This window comes from Anser anser (genome assembly GCF_964211835.1).
Source record: "Anser anser genome assembly, chromosome: 14".
Taxonomy (NCBI): domain Eukaryota; kingdom Metazoa; phylum Chordata; class Aves; order Anseriformes; family Anatidae; genus Anser; species Anser anser.
Genome location: NC_139735.1, coordinates 9,676,140 through 9,698,054, shown reverse-complemented (window position 1 = coordinate 9,698,054; position 21,915 = coordinate 9,676,140). Strand labels below are relative to the sequence as shown.

Below are 21,915 nucleotides of genomic sequence, written 5' to 3'. Positions count from 1 at the left end.
AGCACCACCCTTTCCAGGTCTGTTTGGAAGGAAGAGATCCCAGCACAACCAGCTTCACTCAGAGAATTCCTCTGCATGGTATAATAGTAGTGCACTGACAGGACTCACTGGATACTCAGAGAGTGGCAGGTAATTCAGGTAGAAAACAGCTTTTTTGTCAAGCTTGTCCACATAAGGCTTTTCAGTTTCCACTGTGTTAAACCTCTCAAGAGGATAAATGCTGCTGTTATCTGTCACGTAGCCAGAGACCAGCTCTGATGACTACACTCTGAAAATACCATCAGCTAAGAGGTGACAGTAGTCAAGAAGAAATGAAAGTAGGGAAAGAAGCACTTCAATACTTCAGTATATTTTCTAGCATTCATCCCTATGAACTTAGGTGCTTACTTAGAAATATTCAGAGCACGATGTGGATTTGGAATCTTTGAGATTTCTGAATGAAAAGTTTTTATTTTCTTAGAAGATTGGGGTTGTTTTGTGATTTGTATATGTACATATGTGTGACGATAAAAGAATGGGAATCTGGTCTCAGGTGGCTGTAGTTCTGCAGTCTTATATAGCTTAAAATTCTGTATTCTGATTAAATGACTTTTGGGGTATATTATTGTGTATTTCAGGGTCAGGCAGTGCTTTTGAGAAGAGGATGAAGTGGGTAGGCAAATTCCTGCACTTCTGTGAATGCAATGACTCTTTGTTTATCTTTTAAGAAAGGCAGTCTGCTGTCTCTGCTGACTGACACATACACGCTGTGTTGCCTCTTTCTGTTTCACTCTTTCTTATTTTATTGTTATCCTTCATCTAAAGGAAACTGAAAGAAAGTAAGAGAAGTTATGTATTGTGCTTTGTGTATGGTCAGGAGGATCTGTCCAAATAGCTGCAGCGTTTCAGAAGAAAGCTCAATTAATTTACTCCAGAGGAGTGAAAGAAGCAAGCAGCAGTAGGTGCTAACTGCCCATTGCTACAGGTAATGCAATGCAGCTTGAATCCATTGGACATTACCTGGAGATCTATTTTATTTGCTGTGTTCTTTAACACAACATTTCCACTTGACAGCAGGACTAATGGGTGAGATGTGCTTGCTGGGATTTACAGGATGTAAAGAAAACCATCAGGAAACTTGTGTACCTCTTAAATCCTACTTGCCAGCAATGACTGTTACCTATCAGCCCAATACCAAAATTCTCAGTCAGTTGATGCTTTTTACTCATAAGCAAGCCTTGTTAATGTGCTTGGTCCTATCTAACTCTTCAGTCATTCTTTCCTCCAGCACCAGGTGAGGTAGCTTCATTAGCTGTTGGATCCATCTGCAGTCTGCTGTTACACAAGGTTTTCTTTCTAGTGAGAGCATCATCTGGTTCAGAGGCTGGATCCCTGCCTGGCTTTGCTGGTAGCTGCACTGGCAACCGTGTTGCTGCTCCAGTTATCTCTAACTGGCTGCAGTGTCATCTGCCTGGCATGATTTAAGGAAGGTTACACAAGGTTGCATGTTAATTACACTTTAAACAAAGCTTCACCTGGCTCCGGATTCACATAGGAAGAGAGTGAACAGGATTTAGGGGCATTTTTTTTTTGCCCATTCTACTATGTGTGGAAGGGAAATCTCTGATGAAATGCCATTCAGATTTCTTGGTGTTTGTTATGTCTGGATTTCCACATGAGCAACTGCTCATTGCTTCTGCTTTTTTTTTTTTTCTGAGCAGCAAGATGAGTTAGCTGGAACTGAGCACAACACAGCTAGGTTGTATCTGGCCCCAAAATGAGTTTATTTATAGCTTGTGTATCTATACCTAACAGTGCAGCTCAGCAGCTGCCAAATTCCTGTGGGCAGGTTTTTAAGGGGGTTTAGTGTTCTAAGAATACAGATAGGTTGGGAGGTGAATAATGCCTAGATGCCAGTGTTTGAATACAAGTGTTTGCAACCAGTTATTGTTAAGTCTGAATGTATCCATTTCCATCCATTTCCAATATCTTCTTCTTCATATGGCCCTTAGATGCTTCATTCAATGCAGGGCAATATCCTGGCTGAACAGTCCTTGCCTTGCACCTGGTAGAGGGCTTAGAGGGAAAAGGAACTTGTAATTGATATATGTCTGGGATAGCAACACTCACTTTGAAACACTTCTTTTTTAAGAGAAGTAGCTGAAAAAAGTGCATAAAATACTTTTGTGTGTGTTGCTCTTAATTCAAGAGAAAATGGCAAATGACAAAGATATAAAAAATCATTTTTCCCCTCACATTTTTATTTCTTTCAGGGTATGTGGGAAATGTTACAGATACAAACTCAAATGGGTTGTGAAAAATAAGCTATCAGAGATATCATGTCACCACTCCATCTGATCAACTTTTAGCACAGCGGGTTAAAATAAAATACCTACTTTAACAAAGAGTTCGCTCAGGGAACCACATAACAGCAACTGTAAGCAGTAACTTGGTAGCAGCTTTGCTTTTGTCACTCCTTTTGAGTATTTGAATGTTTCTCTCACAGTTCAGAAAGACACATAAAAAAAGCTTGAGTTAATATGGCTTCAGAATAAGCCTGCTCTTCTCCTTTATCTGCCATCTGAGTCTAATCATTCTCTTTTTATGACATTGCATTGATTTCTGGAGCCACAGCTTGTGTTGTGACATTCCTAGGGTGATGATTGCTGTTTAGTGGATATCAAGTATGCTCAGTGTATTGTAGAAACAGAAAAGAAGGTGCAGTGCCCTCAGAGGTGCTTACAGGACTGCTCTAAGATGTAGTTCAGAAATGGAAAGCACAATAGAAGAAGAGCTGCCGCTTCCAAGCAAAGCACTTGTGTTGCTTTAAGCAGGTCAGTAATCCCACAGAAGTCAAGTGCTTTGTTGGAACAGAGCTTTAGAAGGCTTCAGAGATAATTTTGTCTTAGGGAGGCACTTGAATAAAGACAGGGAGATCATGTAGGGAGAGATGGTCAGAGAGGGAAAATTAGGAGAAGAATAGGGAAGGAGAAACAGGCTGGAGTCAGATTGCTCCAGCAGCATCAAAGTTAGAAATTTAACTCTTGTAAGGAAACATTCAAAGAGGGAAGATAAAACATCTTCAAAATGAAAGGAGGAAGCAGCAGCATTTTAACAAAGTGGGCTGGCAACAGAAAGGGTGAATTGCACGGAGAAGTAACAAAACCAACAAAAGGACAGAAAGGTCTTTGCTCTTGCAAGAACGACATCGTCATTATCATTGGGGTTCTGTGGAAAAGAAGTATATGAGACAAGCTGTGATTTCTTCAGTCAGTTTTAACACTACTCTTACTCAGACACATTAACCATTGAAGCCTTAGATACCAAGATAGTATAAATTAGGTGCATATTTCTGTTATGTATAAAACTTTATATGTGAGTGGAATGGCTTGTATGAAGAACCAGCTGCTCTGTAAAGAGAATGAAAGAACAGACTGTATATATGGGATTAAAATAAATAGTGCTGTCTTGTGCATCTGCTTCTTTCAGAACATTGACATGAGCTGAACAGTTGATGCTGCAAAATTCTCTTAATTGGTGTAGACATTTGCCAGTTAAGTGACTGTCCCACTCCCAGCCCCACACTTATCCTCTCTGCTGGGACCACCTGGTAATTTTTGCCTGGATTATTGTTTAAATGGACACAGTACAAAATAATGAACAAAACAACAGTGCATAGGGTACAATCAAGCTACCAACAGAGAGTATAGGAACTAACATAAAGATAAAAAAAGCATCAGAGGGAAGTTCATACAGAGATTTATAGTGCACAGCATGACCAGTCTGTGAGCAGCATGAAGCCTGCCTGCTTTTATTTTTCACAAGAGGAGGGTCATTATAGAGTCCTCCTAGCATCTCTCTTCTGGCACTGAGTCTCTTGGGAGCCATGTGGGGGAGCAGGTCCTGGGCCCAGGTATGCCTCATGTTTCTGACAGATGGAGGGGATTTGCTTTGTCCTTCCTCATTCTACCAGGGATTTCCTACAAAGCCAGGCAGGAAGCCCTCACTTTGGAGTCCTCCATTCCCACTCCAGTGACTGCTACAAGAAGGAGCTAGACTTCTTTGCTCATTCATTCCTGAATGATGAAAGAAGGAACAACTTTCCCCGAGAGCACAGAAAAATAAATTCTTTGAGGCCTTCTTCTGTGTGAGGCCTCCATTTTATCATTTCTTTCTCTGAGGTATTGATTTATCCCAGTCTTCATCACCAGCCTAAAGAGAGCCTACTTGGCTTTTTTATTGTCGCAAAAGAAAAATTTTAGTTATGCTGCAGTGAGAGAGGAGATGCCTCAATTTTCTCTAGAAGGAAGGACAGTTCTTGTTCTCTAATGGTGCAGTAAACAAGGGCTACACCCCCAGCATGTGACAGGAACACTGTCACTTGTTTGTCTGAAGCCTCCAGCGCCTCCATGTTGTTTTTCTCAGCCATAGAAGTACCCACTTACCAAACTAGAGTGTACTTGCTTTTGACTCATAGACATCCAAGGAAGAGTGGAATCAGACCCATTATTTCTGATGTTTGGCTCAGATAAGTCAGCTATCAAGTAAGGTCCTAAGGTGATTACCAATATTAAGTATAGGGTATGTATTCCTTCACACACCTCTGCCAGCCTCCAGACTTTAAGAGATTTGAAAGAAAAAAAAAAAAAAAAAAGAATCTCCCAGTGCTAAATAATAGCACTTAGTTTGTAATTATTTGTCCAGTCCATACATATTTAGGTGGAGGTGGTTGGTTAATTGTTGTTTTTTTCCAAAGTGGGAGCAAAATGAGTAATACGAGTGCAAATGTCCTGAATTTACTATTTATGAGATAATAAATGTCATGCTGCTACTAAAGAGCCACCCAGAGATGGCTCTAGAGTAACAGTTTGGAGAATCTGATTAGATTCCCTGACTAAAAGCACTGATTCCAACTGACTAAATTAAGACAAATTTATAAAGCAGAACCAAAGTGAAGTCCTTTTTGACAACGGAGCCACCAGGAGTGAAGTCACCAAGGAAGGAATGTGGACAAGTGGATGTCATTCCCAAAAGAAACACTATGGCTATGAAAATCTGGCCAAGAATCCTGGGAGTGGAGAACGCCTATCTAAAACAATCATTATTTTTATCTTCACAGTATTGTTTGCTCTGGCAAAAGGCTGCCGGATGGGTGAAGCCCACTGTGCTGGATTCAACCTACCAGTAGTCTGTGCAGTAGATAAAGCAGAGACTTCAACAGTAGAAATGCCCTCAATGAATGCAAAGTTATTGAGCATGCCATATACTGCATCCTTGCACAACAGGTGTTGCAAGAAAAGCTTAAAAATGAGGTATTCTCAGCTTCATGCTGACAACAGGTTTTATATTTACAAGAGACTTTAAAATCAAATAGAAATGAAGGTCCAGAAACATGCAGTGATACTGCTACATGGCAGAAAGCTAGGCAGTTATTCAGGAGGACAAGATGGGCACCCACGAGCACTTTGGGCACCTGGTGTGTTTGAGATCTGGGACTGGCAGATATAGTATAAGACCTATATATAGTATAAGTATACCAGATATAATATAAGACCAGTATAAGACCTGGTGAGATTTCTGGAGCAAGAGCAGGAGGCAAGATAGGATAGTTCACAGCAGCTAACGCTGCACCTGAGTTGCTCCCTGACTGTACAAATTAGGAAATTAATTTTGAAGGGGTAGTTACTATTATCAGAATGGTCAAATTACATTTTACCATGAAGGAGTCAGCTCTGCAGTTGGCTGAGTACATTAATCTTGTTCCTTTTCATCAGTGACCAAGATTTTTTTTGACTAATCATATTTCTCTGACCAGATGGCCAGCTCTAGATTTTCACCTCATTTCACAAAAATGTACAGATTCACAGACCACTCGGTGTCAAAGTGTTGCTAAGATATTCTCCTATCACACCACAAATATTACAGCAAAAAGCAAATAGAGCATTAGTAGAACAATCTGAAAAAGACCCTAGCAACAGAGATGTAAAGCACCCAATTCCAAAAGTAGTCATTTGGGCACCCTTCTGCCTCTAAATAAATAACACCTGAAGAATGCATACTGACATGCTTGTACTTCTGCATGCATTGCACAGCACTGATAATTAGCTTAGCACCATTTTTATTTCTGAGGGAGGAGTAGTGGGTGGGAAGACGTAGGCAGAGGAACGTACGGAGGGTAGAAACAAATCTTAAGACTTAAAAGAATAGAGAAGGAGAAGGGAAAAGACTGAGCTAGGGAAGAGAAAATAAATTGGTATTACAGAACTGCAACAAGGACAAATATAATATGGCAAGGGCATTGCATGTGTAGGTACCGTTTTTCTTTGGGATCAGTGTCATCCTCCAGCAGAGCTAGATGTAATATAGAGGTATAGAATATCTGAAAAGCAGCTGTGGAATGAGCTCAATATCCTGAGATCATTCTTTAAGGCAAAACTAGCTGCAGTTTATAGCAGAAGCTGTCCTGATTTTAGTACTGGAAACCTCAAAGCAGAATTGTATCCCCAATTCAACCACGGATTGGTGCATAACGCTGGAGAGAACTTTTAAGGCATGTAGCTGAGTGTTGGCTTCATGAGCACACACTAATAGCTGATGTAGCAAAATCACACAGCCTGGAGTTAGTTCTCTGTTCTTGTCCAATAAGGCTCTCATCCTTCTTGATGTTCATCTGGAGAGACTAGAGAGTATTCTGTAGAAATCCATGGTTAGGAGCAGATGTACTCCCTGATAAGCCAAGGAACAACCCATTCAGGTCAACTGCTGAGTTCCTTGTGTTTCTTCTGTACTTTGTCTTTGCCACACATTACCCAGAAGCAGTAGACTAGAACCAATAACCTAATGAGAACTATTTTTACTGCTGCTGAGATATATCCCATTCCTCAGTGTTTCCTTTGAAAGCAAGGACTATGTCACACTGCTTTTCAGCAACCATCTCAGGAAGAGCCACTGCACAGCATTCTTCAAGCCTACCTCCCATCCACACCTGAGTCCCAAAGGTTGCCTATCGTAATACACAGAGGAGCTTGCAGTTATAATTAACACTGTGCTAATCCCATCCCAAGCTTGTGGATGTGCTCAGAAATGTAGACCCTTTCACATACCATACTCAGTCTTGATCCATTCTTCCAGGTCTATATCCTGCTGGTCTGCAAAGTGCCTCAGGTATCCACTAACAGATAAAAAGAATACATGCATGTGTTTAGCGATTACAGTACCATTCAATTCAAGAAGATGTAGCAGATCTTGTCCATTCACTGATCGATTTGTGTTCATTAGTAGAAAATCATGTCATTCATAAGTAGGTCAGACACTGGGTCATAACTTTCATTTGGCAAGTGGTGAATTATGAACAATTTTTCCTGAAAAAACTTACTGTATGGTTTTTTTCTCCATCATTTCCTTTATGTGAAATGTAGATAAAGTGCCACTATCATAGGAAAAGAAATGGTTATAATGTCAATATTGATTGCTGGGGATCTCATCTTCAGGTCACCGGATGGGGGGAGGTGTTATATAAACTTGCAATCTGCAATGCACATTTGCCTCACATAACAACATGATGTGTGGCTAATGAAAACAAATGTCAGCTCCGTGCCATGAAGTATAAAGTAATACACACACATTTCCAGCTGGGCAAACCACTATCAATACATTAAACAGCTTTTTCAACTGCAGTGATGTATCAGGCAATTGAATGATCGCAGCAGGCAGCTATGAACACAACCAGGAGCAGTTCCACTTGGCATGTTAATCCTAACAGAACATAACCTCCGACTCAGACCAAAAGTATCAAGTGAGAATATAATTTCAATGAAGCATTGGAGATCTTGCTCATTAGTTGTACATTTTATTACATAAATAATTGAATAAGGTATGAAAGATGCTGACTTTTCTAGGCTAAGCCTGTGCCTTCTCTTTAGTTCCTAGGACGTTTGGGACGTCTATACTTACTGGAACCAATGAAGATTGCCAAGCACATCGTGCCATGTACTCTGCATCTTTCACAACTGGGTGATATATCCATAGAAGAAATACACCAGGGATAATATTAACTTTCTTTTGTACTATCTGTCCCTAATGCTGACCTGACAAAGTCAACTCTAGAGGAGAATTTGACCTGCATAACATTGTCATTTGTTCTTTTAATATTTAGTTTCACCTACATTGTAAATGTAGCCATTGGGATTTATAGTATTCAGTACCGAAGAAGTGAAGGCAAAAATGAAGGTGAACTTGCTCAACTTCTGCATCCTCTACTTCACCGTGTTATTAGAGTTGTAACACCAGAATTTGCAGCAGGATGTCTGTATGGGAGGTTATCTGATGCTAAATAACTAATCCTTGAAAATCCCTCTATACAAATATGCCGACAGCTTTGACATCCAGCATGATTCCATTTCCCTTCATTCATCCTTTACCTGCATTTTATAATTTAAAAGATCAGACCAAAAGCCAGTTGATATTAGTACTTAGTATATTAATATGAGACTTCAACCAAGCTCTTGATGCATTCAATTACCCTCTTTTTTTTGGTTTTTATGTGTGAAGATATAAATGTAGCTGGATTTTAGGTGAATCAACAGATTTGATCAGATCAAAGATTGGAGATTTGAAGATGAGATGATTTGAAGGATGAAGATCTTCAGTTGGTACAATCAATAGGACCTGTAAGGAGTTCACTTTCTTGATTCATGCAAACAATCCTGCTGGGCATTTTAAGCAAAGTGAGCAACTTGGTTTAAAATAAAACCCATCAAAGCTGAAGATACATAACAGTAATGACTCTCTTAGTCAAGGTTTTTTGATTTTCAATAATATAACACTTCAATACATTGGTCCCTTGGCAGCAGTTTTTATTTTCTAATTGGCAATGCAGCCAGTGTATGCTTGTGTGTGTAGGCTCGGGGCTTATATATTAAAAACCCAAACCTTCATTGCCATTGCATACCGTCACTGCCACCCATGTGGGTGTTTATAACAAAGCAAGATGCAATTCTGTAGCTTTCCACAGGTCAGCAGCTGAGAGTCAGCTTCACATACAGAGCTCAAGGACCTGCTCATTGCTTTAACAAATGGAAGTCACTGCTATGTTTTGAATGCAATCACATGCAATCATCAATACATACCACACTGGGAGAGCTAGCAACTCTAATTTTGTTGAGCAGATAATAGGTAAGAACAAAAGTAACTTTAACAGAGCAGGAAATAAGAGGTTTTTTTTTTCTTCAAACCACTGAAATTGTTAATACATTGAAATGCCTAATGATTCACTGAACTCTTTGATTTGAAAGGCAGAAAGTCTAAGAGATTTAAAATACTGTTCTTTCTGAGGAGCAATTACATGTGATTTAATCAGCTATGCATTTCAAAAAAAATGTAGAAGCTATTTTACGTAGGAGAACAAAGTGACTCATTAAATGAACCTTCACCATAGGGGAAAAAAAAAATCTGTATTGCCATCAAAGTAGTGAACGTGATTCAAAGAAATATGTAATGAGACTTGACAGTGAAGATTTGAGGGCTGGAAAGTCACCTAAGTTCATTCTGCAGCCTTCAGCCAAAAGATTTAAGACTTGATTTTACAGTCATACACAATGGGTATCTTGAAGTTTCCTGACAATACGGAGACAAGTGCAGAAAGAACATGCAAGTCCTTGTACCAGAGCCTCTCTGTTTTATCCACTGGTGAATCTAGTACCAACTCTCAGAGCCCTCTTTATTGGCAATAACTACTCTCATCAGCTTTTGCAGTAGTCACCAACTAGAATAAAACCGAACTGACAATTAAGTAACATGACTACGTGACATGAGAAGAAAACTGATCAAAGTAAATATGTAGTACAGAAAGGAAAAGGATGAACAAAGTATCTACATTTATTTATTTTTAGTCAAAATTACCTAAAACACAACTGTTTTAGGTAACTGTTTTTTTTTAATCCAAAGATACCCAGACTTGATACATGAACTGTGGATGTTTTATAGGCAAACAAAAATCATACAGTGATTCTTAATGTAGAATCAAAGTTATTCTCTTTTGTTGTCTCTCTCTATGACTGGAAGCCCAGAAAGTACTTCAATACAGATAGTACATGAATACTAGTGGATATATTTAACTATGGAGGGAGCCTGAATGTCAAGTTCTCTTGAGTATACCAACTAAAACTTATTTTTAAGGTTTTCAGCTTGCATTCCAGCAAGTGAATGTTTCACATGTATGAACTTACAGGATAATGCAGTAACATGGTTCATAGCTGCATAAAGCAACATTTTTTAAAACCTGCTTTGCTGAATGGATTGAAATGTTATGATGAAATAAATTTGTCTGGAATAAAATACAATTTTAAGAGCTAACAGCCATTAAATGCCACCCAGTTGCTATATTTACTATAGTCTGTATTTCAGATAAAAGTTCTAGTTCTCTTGAATGAACTAGCAAGAAGATTATATGTTGAGAGCATTTGCAAGCACCTGTCCCAGACCCACATGCACTTGATTCAGCTGCGTGCACAAATAGCATGAGTTTAATAACAAATGATCAGAGCTGGTAATTAACACAGACAGCTCCCTAATTTGCCCAGGAAGTCAGCATAGTTGTTTAAGCTGAGAAAGTACCTTGTTGCATGCACTGATCACAGTTGGAACTATTTATGTCAGTGGGAATCCAGTGTATCTGAGGAAATACTTTAGTCCCAAAAGGTATCTTAACTTTCTAGAAAGGAAAAAAATGGAAGAAGAATTTTTTCTTCGATTCTCAGAATAAATCAGTTTTCCCTCTTGGAATCCTCTGAAGAAATTTTTGGCAATCTCATTCATATGAATCATCCCAGTAAGTGATGGGAGTCATGGCGTTTAGTTCTCCTGCCATTTTGTTTTGCAAGATGATCGTACCCTAAAGAAGTTGTGTTTGGAGATTAAGTGTGGGAGGTCATATGGGACATCCTGGGTACTATCCTCCAGCCTCCTCATTCATGAATAATACCTGGAGAGAAGTAACAAAAAATAAAATAAAATAAGTAGCGCTTTGATTTCTAACACTTGCAATGTGCAGCTTGAAATTGTTCATAAATCATTGCCCCTTGCATGCTGATTCTGCTCACCTTGAGATACTGCTGCAGAAAGGCAGTGGTGGCATCTTCCTTACCAGGGGACAAGAAGCAAAGAGGTATTTGTGGTGATGCACAGCACCATTTGCAGATGACAAAAGCAGACAATTACTTGCCTTACTCACCTGGGAGCCATATACCTTCAGGACTAAACGGCAATGTGAAAAGTGCTCACTTGATGATGGGCAGGATGTGTTTTTATCGGGTACCTGCCTCCACAGGCTCGCTGTTTGCTTTCTGCAGTGCCTTGGGGGCTGCAACATGAAGGCTGGAACATATGTTCCTGTTTTAATGGTGCTTGAAACACCACAGAGGAACCAAGTTTTCTAAGATGAAATCCCTTGCCCAGGGCAACATCTTTGCTATTCCACTTTAGCCCTTTTGGTATTCATGTAGTTGATATTGGAAAATGTTGCTATTTATTTAAGAGGGCTTCTCCTCTCCCCATCCTCTCCCCGCTCACCCCCCATTTATTTCCTTATCCCTCTACTTCGATTTCCAAGCAACAGAGATGAGCATGAACATCAGTGTTCACCTCCACAATTTCACAATTGCCTCCCTTGGTACAAAAAACACTCTCAGTCCTCATTCTTTCTCTAGGAACCTTTCCAGGCTTTGGGCAGAATTTTGGTTAAATGACAGAATATCTTTCTGCAGTTTATCTTTGCCTGTTTGTTTCTCAACAAAATACTGATAGTACTAGTTCAAACACTCTTTCTTCTTAAACTTTTGTGCAGATTAACCATTTAGTGTTTCCTCATCTCATTACAAATTAAGATGTAAGGCTTAAAAATAATCTGTATCTTAGGAAATTTCCAGCACTATCAGTACGGTAATATTATTAAAAGAAGTGTTTTTATTACCATGGTTCTGAGGTTTTACAAGGAGAAAAATAATAAGTTGTAAAATAGAACAACTGAATTATTTAACTCCATAAAAGTTTTCAAACTGTATGAAAACTACCGAACGAAGCTGTGACATGAAAGCTAATATCTACACGTTCATACGTTTTCAGTGAGATAGAGGCAGCGAAGACAAAATGTGGGATGTGAACGGCCTTTTCTGTCCTCTTTTAGTTTGTTAGGCCATATGTAAGACTGTGACAACAGAGCAGTGAATGAGGGAGCTCTCAGTGTCATAGCAGAAAAGGAAACACTGGCTCATCTGTTTGACCCTCTGGATAAATAATCCTTGGTGACAACAAATATAAGCCCATTTCAGACATAACCCAGGACAGCAAAATTTATATAAAATCATGAGATTTTTACTCCTGTCCAGTGGAGAAAATACCAGGAGTTCAGATCATCTCAGTCATTCTCTACCATTTGCAGCCGGGTCCCCAGAGGAACGAGTCTTGAGGACTTCTCATAAATTTTCCCTGTTATTAGTCCCATCTTTGAATCTCTGGTGGTTTTCTTCCCCATGTCGGCCAGTTTAAGCAGGCAGAAGCTCACAAAATACTTGACCAGGTATTCTTGGATCCCAGGTGGCTTAACAGAAGCACTCATCACCTTGTGCGGTTGAACATTTTGACTCATCCCTAATGTACACCTGAACAGAAAGAACAAAGTCACTTATAAAAGGCCTGAAGGTAGTTAGCTGTGGAGACAGTAAGAGGCTACCCTCCTACTGTGGAGACAGTAAGAGGAATGCAGGTTGTCAACATCAATAAGTGTCCATTTAGTTAAGAATTAAAACATTTAAAAGATACAATTTTCATGTTTGTTAAATTTGGACAAAATGTGCTTTCTCCGTCAGTTAGATCTTGCCCATCTTTTCCTAGCTCTGCGACAGCAGTGCAAGGACATAATGTTCATTATATTTTCCTTAGATGAGGGAAGTGTTTACACTGTCCTTTTGCTAGCAGCAAAATGCTTTATCCACCAGCTGAATTTCTGTACCCTTTATAATTGCTCAGCCTAATTAACACTCCAGTGAATTACACACCTGCATTACCTTCACATCCCTACGCTCCTGCTCTTCTGCACTGATGCTGTTGGTAAAACTGTTAAAATGTTCCTGAGTTGTCTGAGCCTTCCTGGAGACCACAGAATGCATTCATGTCATGCTTTTCCATGAAAAATGAGGAAGATGCAGGCTGGCTCAGAACTCTGTGACACAATCTATATTTAGAGCCCCCCTTTTCTGAGAAACTAGTTTTCCCATGGGAAACAAATCCTTGGGGGAAAAGTCATTTCCACCTCATTTGTTAATCTAAAATATCTTTGCTTTTGGCTTCCTGCTATGGAGCACAGAACTGCTGCATCTTGTTAATTTTGCAGTCTCACTAAATGACACTGAGATTTATTTAGAAGGAAACCAAATTTAGTCCCATTAGATCGTAGCAACAGTTACATGAAAAAGAGCTAAAATAATAAATAAAAAAAATAAATAAAATAAAAGAACTTGTTTTGCTCTTGGAAAAACTTGTTCTCTGAAACCAACAAATTATCTACATGAAAGTTAATCAAAGCACTGTCCCGAGGACATGGTAAAAGGTATGGCTGCAGGGGAAACCCTACAATGTCTGGCATTCCAAAAAGAGGGTAACATCCTCTACAAAACTAAAACATCACATCCAAAGTGTAAGCAAAAGATCAGAGTATAAGGGAAAGAGAGTTACTGTTAACATGCATCTATAAAACCCTGCTGCAATGAGACCTTCAGGCTGCTGCTGGAAGCTCTAAGTTTAAATTATGGATATGTTCCTTTGTTTCACCACTGTTCACTTCAATATCTTCCCTGTAACAACGGACACCCTGGGATCATTATCCCACTGCAACATATATTCAGAATGACTGGACTGGACTGTGCACACTAGAGTAACTACGAGCACAGCTATTTATGCCTTTGTTTAAAATAACAGACTAGAGTCAGACTGCCTCTGGTTATAAGGAAGAGTCATCACAGTAAGGCTAGAGATGCATGTGATATGATACGTGATGTGATATCTCCAAAAAAATGCCAGTTCCAAGTAGCTCTGCCACAACTCCTCAACAGCCCAGCTCCCCCCAGTTCCTCTCCATGAAAGGGTGAGATGGGAAAAAAAGGTAAGCAGCACGTTGGCACCATCTCTCTACTGTACTGGGGGAAAGAAATGAGCCAGGGAAACCAGGGAGCCAAATACCACCAATAAAAGACCAAAATAATTATGTCTTCCAGGAATGACAAGGTCTCTCTTCCCACTCTTTCCTGGAAGTGATACAATATTACCGTTTTATCGTATTGTATACCTATATAGGAATATTTCTAAGAATATTGTAGTTCTAATATTCCTATATATACCATTCTCAGTAACTGTATGAAGACTTAGGTGAGCTAAGGTCACACAACTTGTCCAAGTATATTCTGACTGTATAGGAGTCATTAGAGATATAACATCAGTATTTAAACAGTAGCATAGGTAAAGGGATAGGTTAAAGAAAGGTCAGCCTACTGTTACTTCAGCTTGAGATGCAAAATTCACATTTGGAATAGTTTTTATGAGTTTTGGAAGGAAAACTCACCATTTCACCAAAGATATTTTAGTGGACGTACTGTTAGCATCAGTGGTGCTTCCAACAGGAGTTTTTCTGAGGTTATTGCCAGGGAAAGAAGTAGCTAAAATAGATGGTCTAAAAATGTCTGAGTATGTTTTGATAAGACTCCATCTTTTTCTGGAAAAAAAAAAAAAAAAAAGTGATTCTACCTGGAATAACAGCATATCAGAACCAAAAAACTGTCATGAAACAGAACTGCTATCTTCCTCCTGGCCCAGTTCAGAGCTGTCACAGATTCACTACGTGACTGTGGCCAACCAGCCCAGTACCAAGTTTTCACCAGTGCTCACAAATTTTGCTGCCTCAATATGTGGGTCTTTCAGCTGCCTGACATCTCTTGGTTGAAATTGTATCTTTACATATGCTACCGCTACACCACTTCTTTGGTTGCAGCACAGCATAGATTTTGCAAGCATAGGAATGTCTTCAGCTGCCTATAGCTCAGCTGCTGGTAACAGTCCAGTTGCAGAAACACATGTGAACTAATCACCCCAGGATATTTACCCTCAGGGTAGGTTCATGCAAAACAAGCTTAACTATGCAAAGTGAGTGCAGCCCAGGCCCGTCCTTTGTGTCCCTACCTGAAGAAAAGAAGGATAACGATGAATATTCCCCTTCTTTTGATTGTATGTAGACCTACCAAGGAAAAACTCTAAACGCATGTATATTGTCACCATTTATCAATGTTTTTTCTCCTCTCCTTTCATTTGCACATAGGTCAGCTGTGATATGAGTCAATTCATTATGGTGACAGCCAATGTTATACCCATTATGAACCTGCTTACTGTAAAACTGAAAGCATCCACGAGAGAGGGTTCCCGGCAATCTCTTTCTACTGACAGCTTTTGAGCTAGCAGAACCCATAGAAATAGTACCTGTATTAATACAGAGTCATTGTTCTGCTGAAATGATGAAGGTTGAAGTTTGCTAAAAAGTCAAAAGACTCGAGGCAGGTACTAGTATCTGAATGATAGCAGTAATGTTCCTTTTGTCAGGAAAGTCCAGTTTGGAGCCTAGCAGGGGGATTCCGTTTCTTTTATCATGAAACTTCAGCTGTCTGGAGCTGGCCAGGGAGTAGAAGCCAAGCTGTATAACAAAAAATGAGTCAAGCAAGAATGTGCTAAAGGAGATGAAGCAGCTCTGCAATTCATGCCAGCTCGAGCAGCTGCTCCATGCTGATACCTGTCCATATAGCCAAGCTATCTGGGTGACAGTGTGAGATGCTCTCCCAGAGTCATCGTGGCACACAGGTAACCTACTGGAAATGAAAAAAAAAAAAATATGGAAAATTCACAACATATCAGAACAGTTTCTCCATGGAAACACTTGACTGTCTTAAAAAAAGTGGCAGAGGAAGAGAGTGAGACTTGCATCTGCAGACCTACAGAGGGTTTCATGATACTTGGGGCTTTTCTTGCTTAATTAAAACTTCAGAAACCAAAGTACCATTAGAAAAGTTCAGCAACAGGAAAAACAAAAACAAAACAAAAAAACACACTGATGTCATTAAGATCAGAGATGTATTCTAAGCTTGTCACCTCTCGGGAGTCCAGATACATTTCTCTCTCCTTTAAAGTATGAGGTTTTACACATTCAGAGCTGCTTCTTTCATTCTGCATAAAATTTTTGAAACAGAAAAAAAATATGCTGGTACAAAAGCTGATGTAAATTGTAAATTGGAACAGAAAAATAAGTAGATTCAGGTCAAGCTTTTACTTAGACAATTCTTCATTTTTAAAACATTTTCTTGTTTCCTTCCTAGTTTACAATATAAGATGAAATTTGATTTAAAAATTGAAAAACAAAATTCCTCATTTAAGAGAATCTTAGAATATTTTCAAAAATCAGTTTTATAAAAATTAAAATTGAAGAAAATTGTCAAAAAGAATCTTTTCTTTTGATGGATGTAATTACAAATATAAATAAATCAATATTTTCTGCTGAAATTATTTCATAATTTATTATTTCTGTCACACCCAGCCAGGTGTGACAGACATAGAAAAGATTACCAGTTATGGCTTACTGAATACATTTGATTTCATAGAGGTGACATTTCACTATCAGTTTCTCCAAAATGAACATCTAGAATTATTTGCATTGAAAAACAGCTGAACTGAGATATAAGGTGTCAACAATGAAAGTGAACGTGTTAAAAAAAAAAAAAAAAGATTTTTTGGTTTTCAGATTTAGTGCATATGAAAAAAATAAATAAATGAACTCTGTGTGTAACTCCTGCTGTGGTAAATAAATACTATGACAAAAAAAAAAAAGTTATAAATTATGCAGCTTTTGACCTCTTTTCTTTTCCTATGATACTGCATTGCCATAATTCTCTCTGACCCCATCATCGTCCTCTACTTTCATATTTCTTTTGCTGGTGAAACATCTGAACAGACCTGTTAGTTACTGCCTTGCACTTCTTCTGCCCCATCCCACTGTACACAATTGCTGTTGGATGTTTTTGCCTTAACAAAACTACATTTTACCAGTTTCTTGCCCCTCCTTGCAGATCCTTAGATATCTCTCAGGGTCCACAGATAATTATGTGCACAGTATGTAACTATTACAAGATGTAGAGTATTTCTTAAGTTTGATTATGTCTTGAGAACGAGAAAAAATGATCCTCTCATGTTAAGCAGAGATGGTTTCATGTTTCTCTGTGAACCAGTGGGTGTATGATGCCCCCACAATAGCTTGATTTGGGGTATTTCATGCATTTGGTGAATTCAAGAGTATTTGGAACCAGTTTCACGTATTGGTTGACACAACGATCCCTCAGTTAATCTCACGCTGGCAAGTCTTTTTGTTACTGAATTGGAATGCATACAGCATAAATAATAAAAATGACCCATTAAATCATCTACAGCAATTTTGTGCAGCTATCAGACATATGCAGCTTGATTTTCCTCTGACTTATCCCTCTCTTGAAAAGATGAATCTCAGTGATTTCAGCATATTAATCTTGATTAGCATTCATTAACTTACCACATATTGTATTTATTTTAATGTATTTAGCTGCTTCAGAACAGAGACACTGCCAGCTCTCCCCACAGACTAAAAGGAGAGAGAAGACTCAAAACACCCCTTGGAGGTGGGGGTGTCTCCTTGTTTTTTAGGGCAAGCAGAAATCTCTTAAACTTCTGCCTTCACAGCTGTGTTGAGGGATTTTCATTCGAAGACCACAATGGGAATTTAGACATCTGGCTCACATGTATAAACCTACACGGAGATGCCTAAATTTAGTTGTCTCCATTTTATACTGAACATTAGCAGAATTGGGTACACACTGCACTCTGGATCCACACAACTAGGGTGAGATGGATCCTCTGCTCATATGAAATACAAAAAGCTCCACGGAGCTTGTCTCTGCATATCTTCACAAGCTCACTGAAGTTCATTTAATGATAACAAAGGCCCACATAGCTGCTCTCAAATGTGAAGGAGTTGACTTGATTCAGCATTGCAGTTTGTTGTTTCCTCAGTACTGTGCCCCAGGCTGCAATGCAATCATTACTGCTGTACTGAATTTCAAGCCAGATCTAAAATCAACAAAAGACAAGGGGTATCATGCAGAAAAACATCAAACTAAATTTAGTGTGAATTAATTTTACCAAAAACACACTGTAAAACTTATATTTCTTTTGTTTTTATATTGTTGCAAAAATGTAAAATGCAGATAAAAATCAAAATTTGTACCAAAAAGGAGAAATGGCAAAATCAAATGGACCACAAAGGCACATCCATTAGTATTTTGCTTTTGACTCCCAACAGCAGTAATCTGCTCCAAACAACTAGATAATTCACAAAGAGTGACTGTGCAGTACCACAAACCTGATGGAAAGTCAAACTGAATAAGGGGTAGAATCTGCTGGGAAAAGCTGGCTGCACCAATAGCATACTTGGGTACTGATGGCTTGGACCCATCTGATCTGTATCTTTCCCTATAACCCATTTTAATGCCAGGCCCTGTAAGAGGAGACACAGGAAGGTTTTCCAACTCTGAATCTCGAAAATAGCTGAGTGGGTAACTTTTTTATAGATATGGCCTCAAAGACATGGTGTGATGCCCATCAGCATCTATACCGAGGAGCAGTTTTGGTCACACAGTAGTATCCTGATAGCCGTCACTGAAAGGCTGAGCTATTGGACAGTTTTTAGAAACATATATCTTATAGAGAAGTATTTATGGGCTGAACTACTGGCCCATGTCTTTTCTTCCTGGCATGCAGTATAGTTTTGTTTATTTTCCTCCATTTTTTGAGTCTTGGCAAGCCTAGGACTGATAGACTCCAATTCACACAGAGCAAGAATTAGTATCTGGGATACTGTGTCTGAAAAGATTATTGCCTTTTAATTTAATATAGGGAAACAATTCAGTTCTCATGGGATTCATGGTTAAGCAGCAAATGCATGATAACCCTCATTTTTAAAAAGCTGTTTTAAAGCAGCCATACCACTTCACATTGTCATTTTAAATGATACAGCGATTTCATACATTAAACACAACACCAAAGGGTTTTAGTAGCAAATTTTAATAAGGGTCAAGTGGTTTCATTTCAAGATTTTCCCTGTATTAATTTATCTTAACTTTATTTCAGTATCACTTGTAAAACTACTGAGGCCATGTAGTTCTCAGCAGTGGGTATTAGCGGATAATTTGATGCAGTTAAACGAATAATAAAAGCTAATAGCTTCCTAGAAAAGAGGGAGCAAAATGTCAACTATATTAACATGAAATACCAGTAACTACAGAGGACATATTTTATTTCAGCATCTCTATTTCATTAGGTCAGAACAAAAAATCTCCTTTCAGTCCATTCATGACAAAATCTTGTGCATTTCCAGACATTCAGAAAATGTCCTTATCCTCAAATATTAACTCTAGCAATAACAAACTGGGAGAACACTCTCCCTGGAACACCCTGTCCTTGTGCAATGGGCTCTGGTAGAAGATGGAAATGATGGTGAAAGGACCGATCAGGTCAGTATAGATTGCAAGCTGGGAATCCTCAGGGTTTGACTGCAGCTTTGCATGGGCAGTGACCGGGCAATGAAGTGTGCCACAGGCATGCGGCTGCATCCATGTGGGGCATTTACACCCTGCTCCATCACTCTCCCTATTTCACTCACCTCCTTATGATTTTTCTGTCCTTCATCACCTGGAAAGGGGGAAAGAGAATATAAAGTCTTGGCTCCATTTTCTGATTTTTTTCCTGTTATCCCTAACATAGGACCTGCTATCATGATCTTTCCTTACACAGCAGAATTGAATTGCTTGGAGCTGCTTTTATTGCAGGCTGTAGGAAGTATTCCAGCCTCCATGGGCATAGTTCCAAATCTTTATTCCTCAATTTTGTGTGAAAATTAACTGAACTGCCTTCTTGTCCTGTTCACCCATAGACAAGTGACTTACTGTATGAGAAATTTCTACTTATTTCAGCAGTCAGACAGCTTGCTTTATTAGTGCAGAGACATAAGCTGTACAGGATCTTTCTTCCTGCTGTGCTTAATTTTTGAATCTAAGGGTATTATTAAGAAGGAGGAGTAAAAAAGATTAGGTGTGCTTTCATCTACCTACCCAAATGGCGCCAGTTCTCATTAGAAAACATTTTCTACAGAATCACTCTTTTATGGCTCCCCCCAAATCTTTGATCAAAGGTCTCAGAAATAAATTGATTCTGTGAACATCCATCTATTTGACGTGCAAATTGTGCACTTAAAATAAAATAAAATTAAACTTTATACTTGTCATCTCAGTATAACACTTCATTCTTTCCTGATCCATTTGAAAGAACCTTGAATTTGACACAACACATTTGAATTTATTTAAATTCTTCATTCAGTTGGTGCAGTAACATGGTAAGTTAATGACATTGCAATTAATGAAAAATACTTTACAGTTCCATTTCTCCAGAAATTAATTGGATTCTAATTCTTAACTATATTTAATTAAATGACTATTTCTGAGCAACTTTTTAATTTGTTTGGGATTTTTTTTTTTGCACATGCGGCAAGGACTACATTTTAAACTTTTTAAAAATGTATTTTACATTCCTCATGTTTTTCACTACCTCCAACATCACCATTTACTTCTATGTATATCCAGGATCCAGCTCACCCACAAATTATCCTACCTGAAATCCTCAAAAAGCTGAAATAGCTGAGTGGAAAGCCAGATGCTGTAGACTGCAGAAACTGCTAGCTGCAGAAGGACAGTCAGACTTTCCCCCTCCGGGTGTCTCTGTGATATCCACAGAGACACTTTGTAGCTGGGGTGCTCTGTGTCTGGTCCCCAGGAAAGGGTGTTAAACTTGGACGGGAGCATTTTGCATCAGCTGCAGGGTCTCTACTGTTTAAAATGAAAAGTCCTTTCCACAGAGCTCCCCAAGCCTTGCCTGGGGCAGTCTGGGCTGTGCAAGAAATTCTCCTCAGTTTAAACATGCAGCTTCCAACAATAATAAATAAAATAAAATCACTTCTTTCTACTCATATTTTATTTTTAAAGTAAAATGCCAGTTTCTTGAAGCATTTTTGTAGCTTTTTTCTATGATTTTTTTCCGTTTAAAAAAAAAAAGCAGCAATAAATTTTGTCCTTGAAACTGACCCCAACAATAAGAGCCAGGTCCAACAAAGCTCTCATCCAGTTTTCTTTTAAATGCACATTTTATATAATTGAGCACATATCAGACCATTTCAAGACGTAAGCTAATCATAACAAAACTGCAATAAAAGATTTATGATCCAAACACTGCCAGAATTAATTCAGTAGAGCTACCTCTGAGCCTAAGCAGAGCTGGTAAGCTCATAATCCATCTGTGGATAAAAACATTTTCATGTGAAAGTCACATTTTAAAAGCTTTTAAATTATTTTGAGATTTTTTTTAGAACTTTCTCTTGAAATTTTGGAAATTGATGGTACTTATATCACAGATTGTGACAAAATCATCTAGGAATGTTAATAATGAATCATGAATATATGATGTTCATATTGATTATCTCATTCAGTCAGATGCATTCACTCTGCTCATTTTTGTATCTTCAAGCTTCTGCTGTCCTCAAGAAAAAGCAAATGGTAAAAGTTTGCAGTCTAAGATCTGATTATCCTGAAGGATGACTAGAAAAGCTGGCACTTGGAGGTGTTAATAACATTATCTTTATTAACATGGGATTAAAGTCTCAGCTAAAGAAATCCTCAATGTGAAAAGTGAAGGCTATCAAAAAAAAAAAAAAAACAGGAAATGGAGCTAAGTGACTGACAGCTAATTGACTTTTTGTTGTAAAGTGTTGCTGCA

At 38.6% G+C, this 21,915-nt stretch overlaps 1 protein-coding gene across 3 annotated transcripts; it reads right to left on the bottom strand.

Annotated features, from left to right (window-relative positions):
• Nucleotides 1-6,662: 6,662 nt before the first annotated feature.
• On the bottom strand, nt 6,663-21,295 carry LOC310881295 (uncharacterized protein). Of its 3 annotated transcripts, XR_014572301.1 has the most exons (4): nt 20,758-21,295; nt 14,591-14,740; nt 11,079-12,635; nt 6,663-10,960 (listed from the first exon to the last, which is right to left on the bottom strand). XR_014572301.1 is itself a non-coding variant. In XM_083798450.1 (3 exons), the coding sequence occupies exons 1-3, from the start codon at nt 19,819-19,821 to the stop codon at nt 12,392-12,394; spliced, it is 462 nt and encodes a 153-aa protein (XP_083654576.1). In that variant the 5' UTR covers nt 19,822-21,295; the 3' UTR covers nt 6,663-12,391. The 3 variants fall into 3 exon arrangements, 2 of the variants coding, with proteins under 2 accessions (XP_083654576.1, XP_083654575.1); XM_083798450.1 differs by having other exon boundaries at nt 6,663-12,635; nt 19,754-21,295; XM_083798449.1 differs by having other exon boundaries at nt 6,663-12,635.
• Between the last annotated feature and the right edge of the window lie 620 nt (nt 21,296-21,915).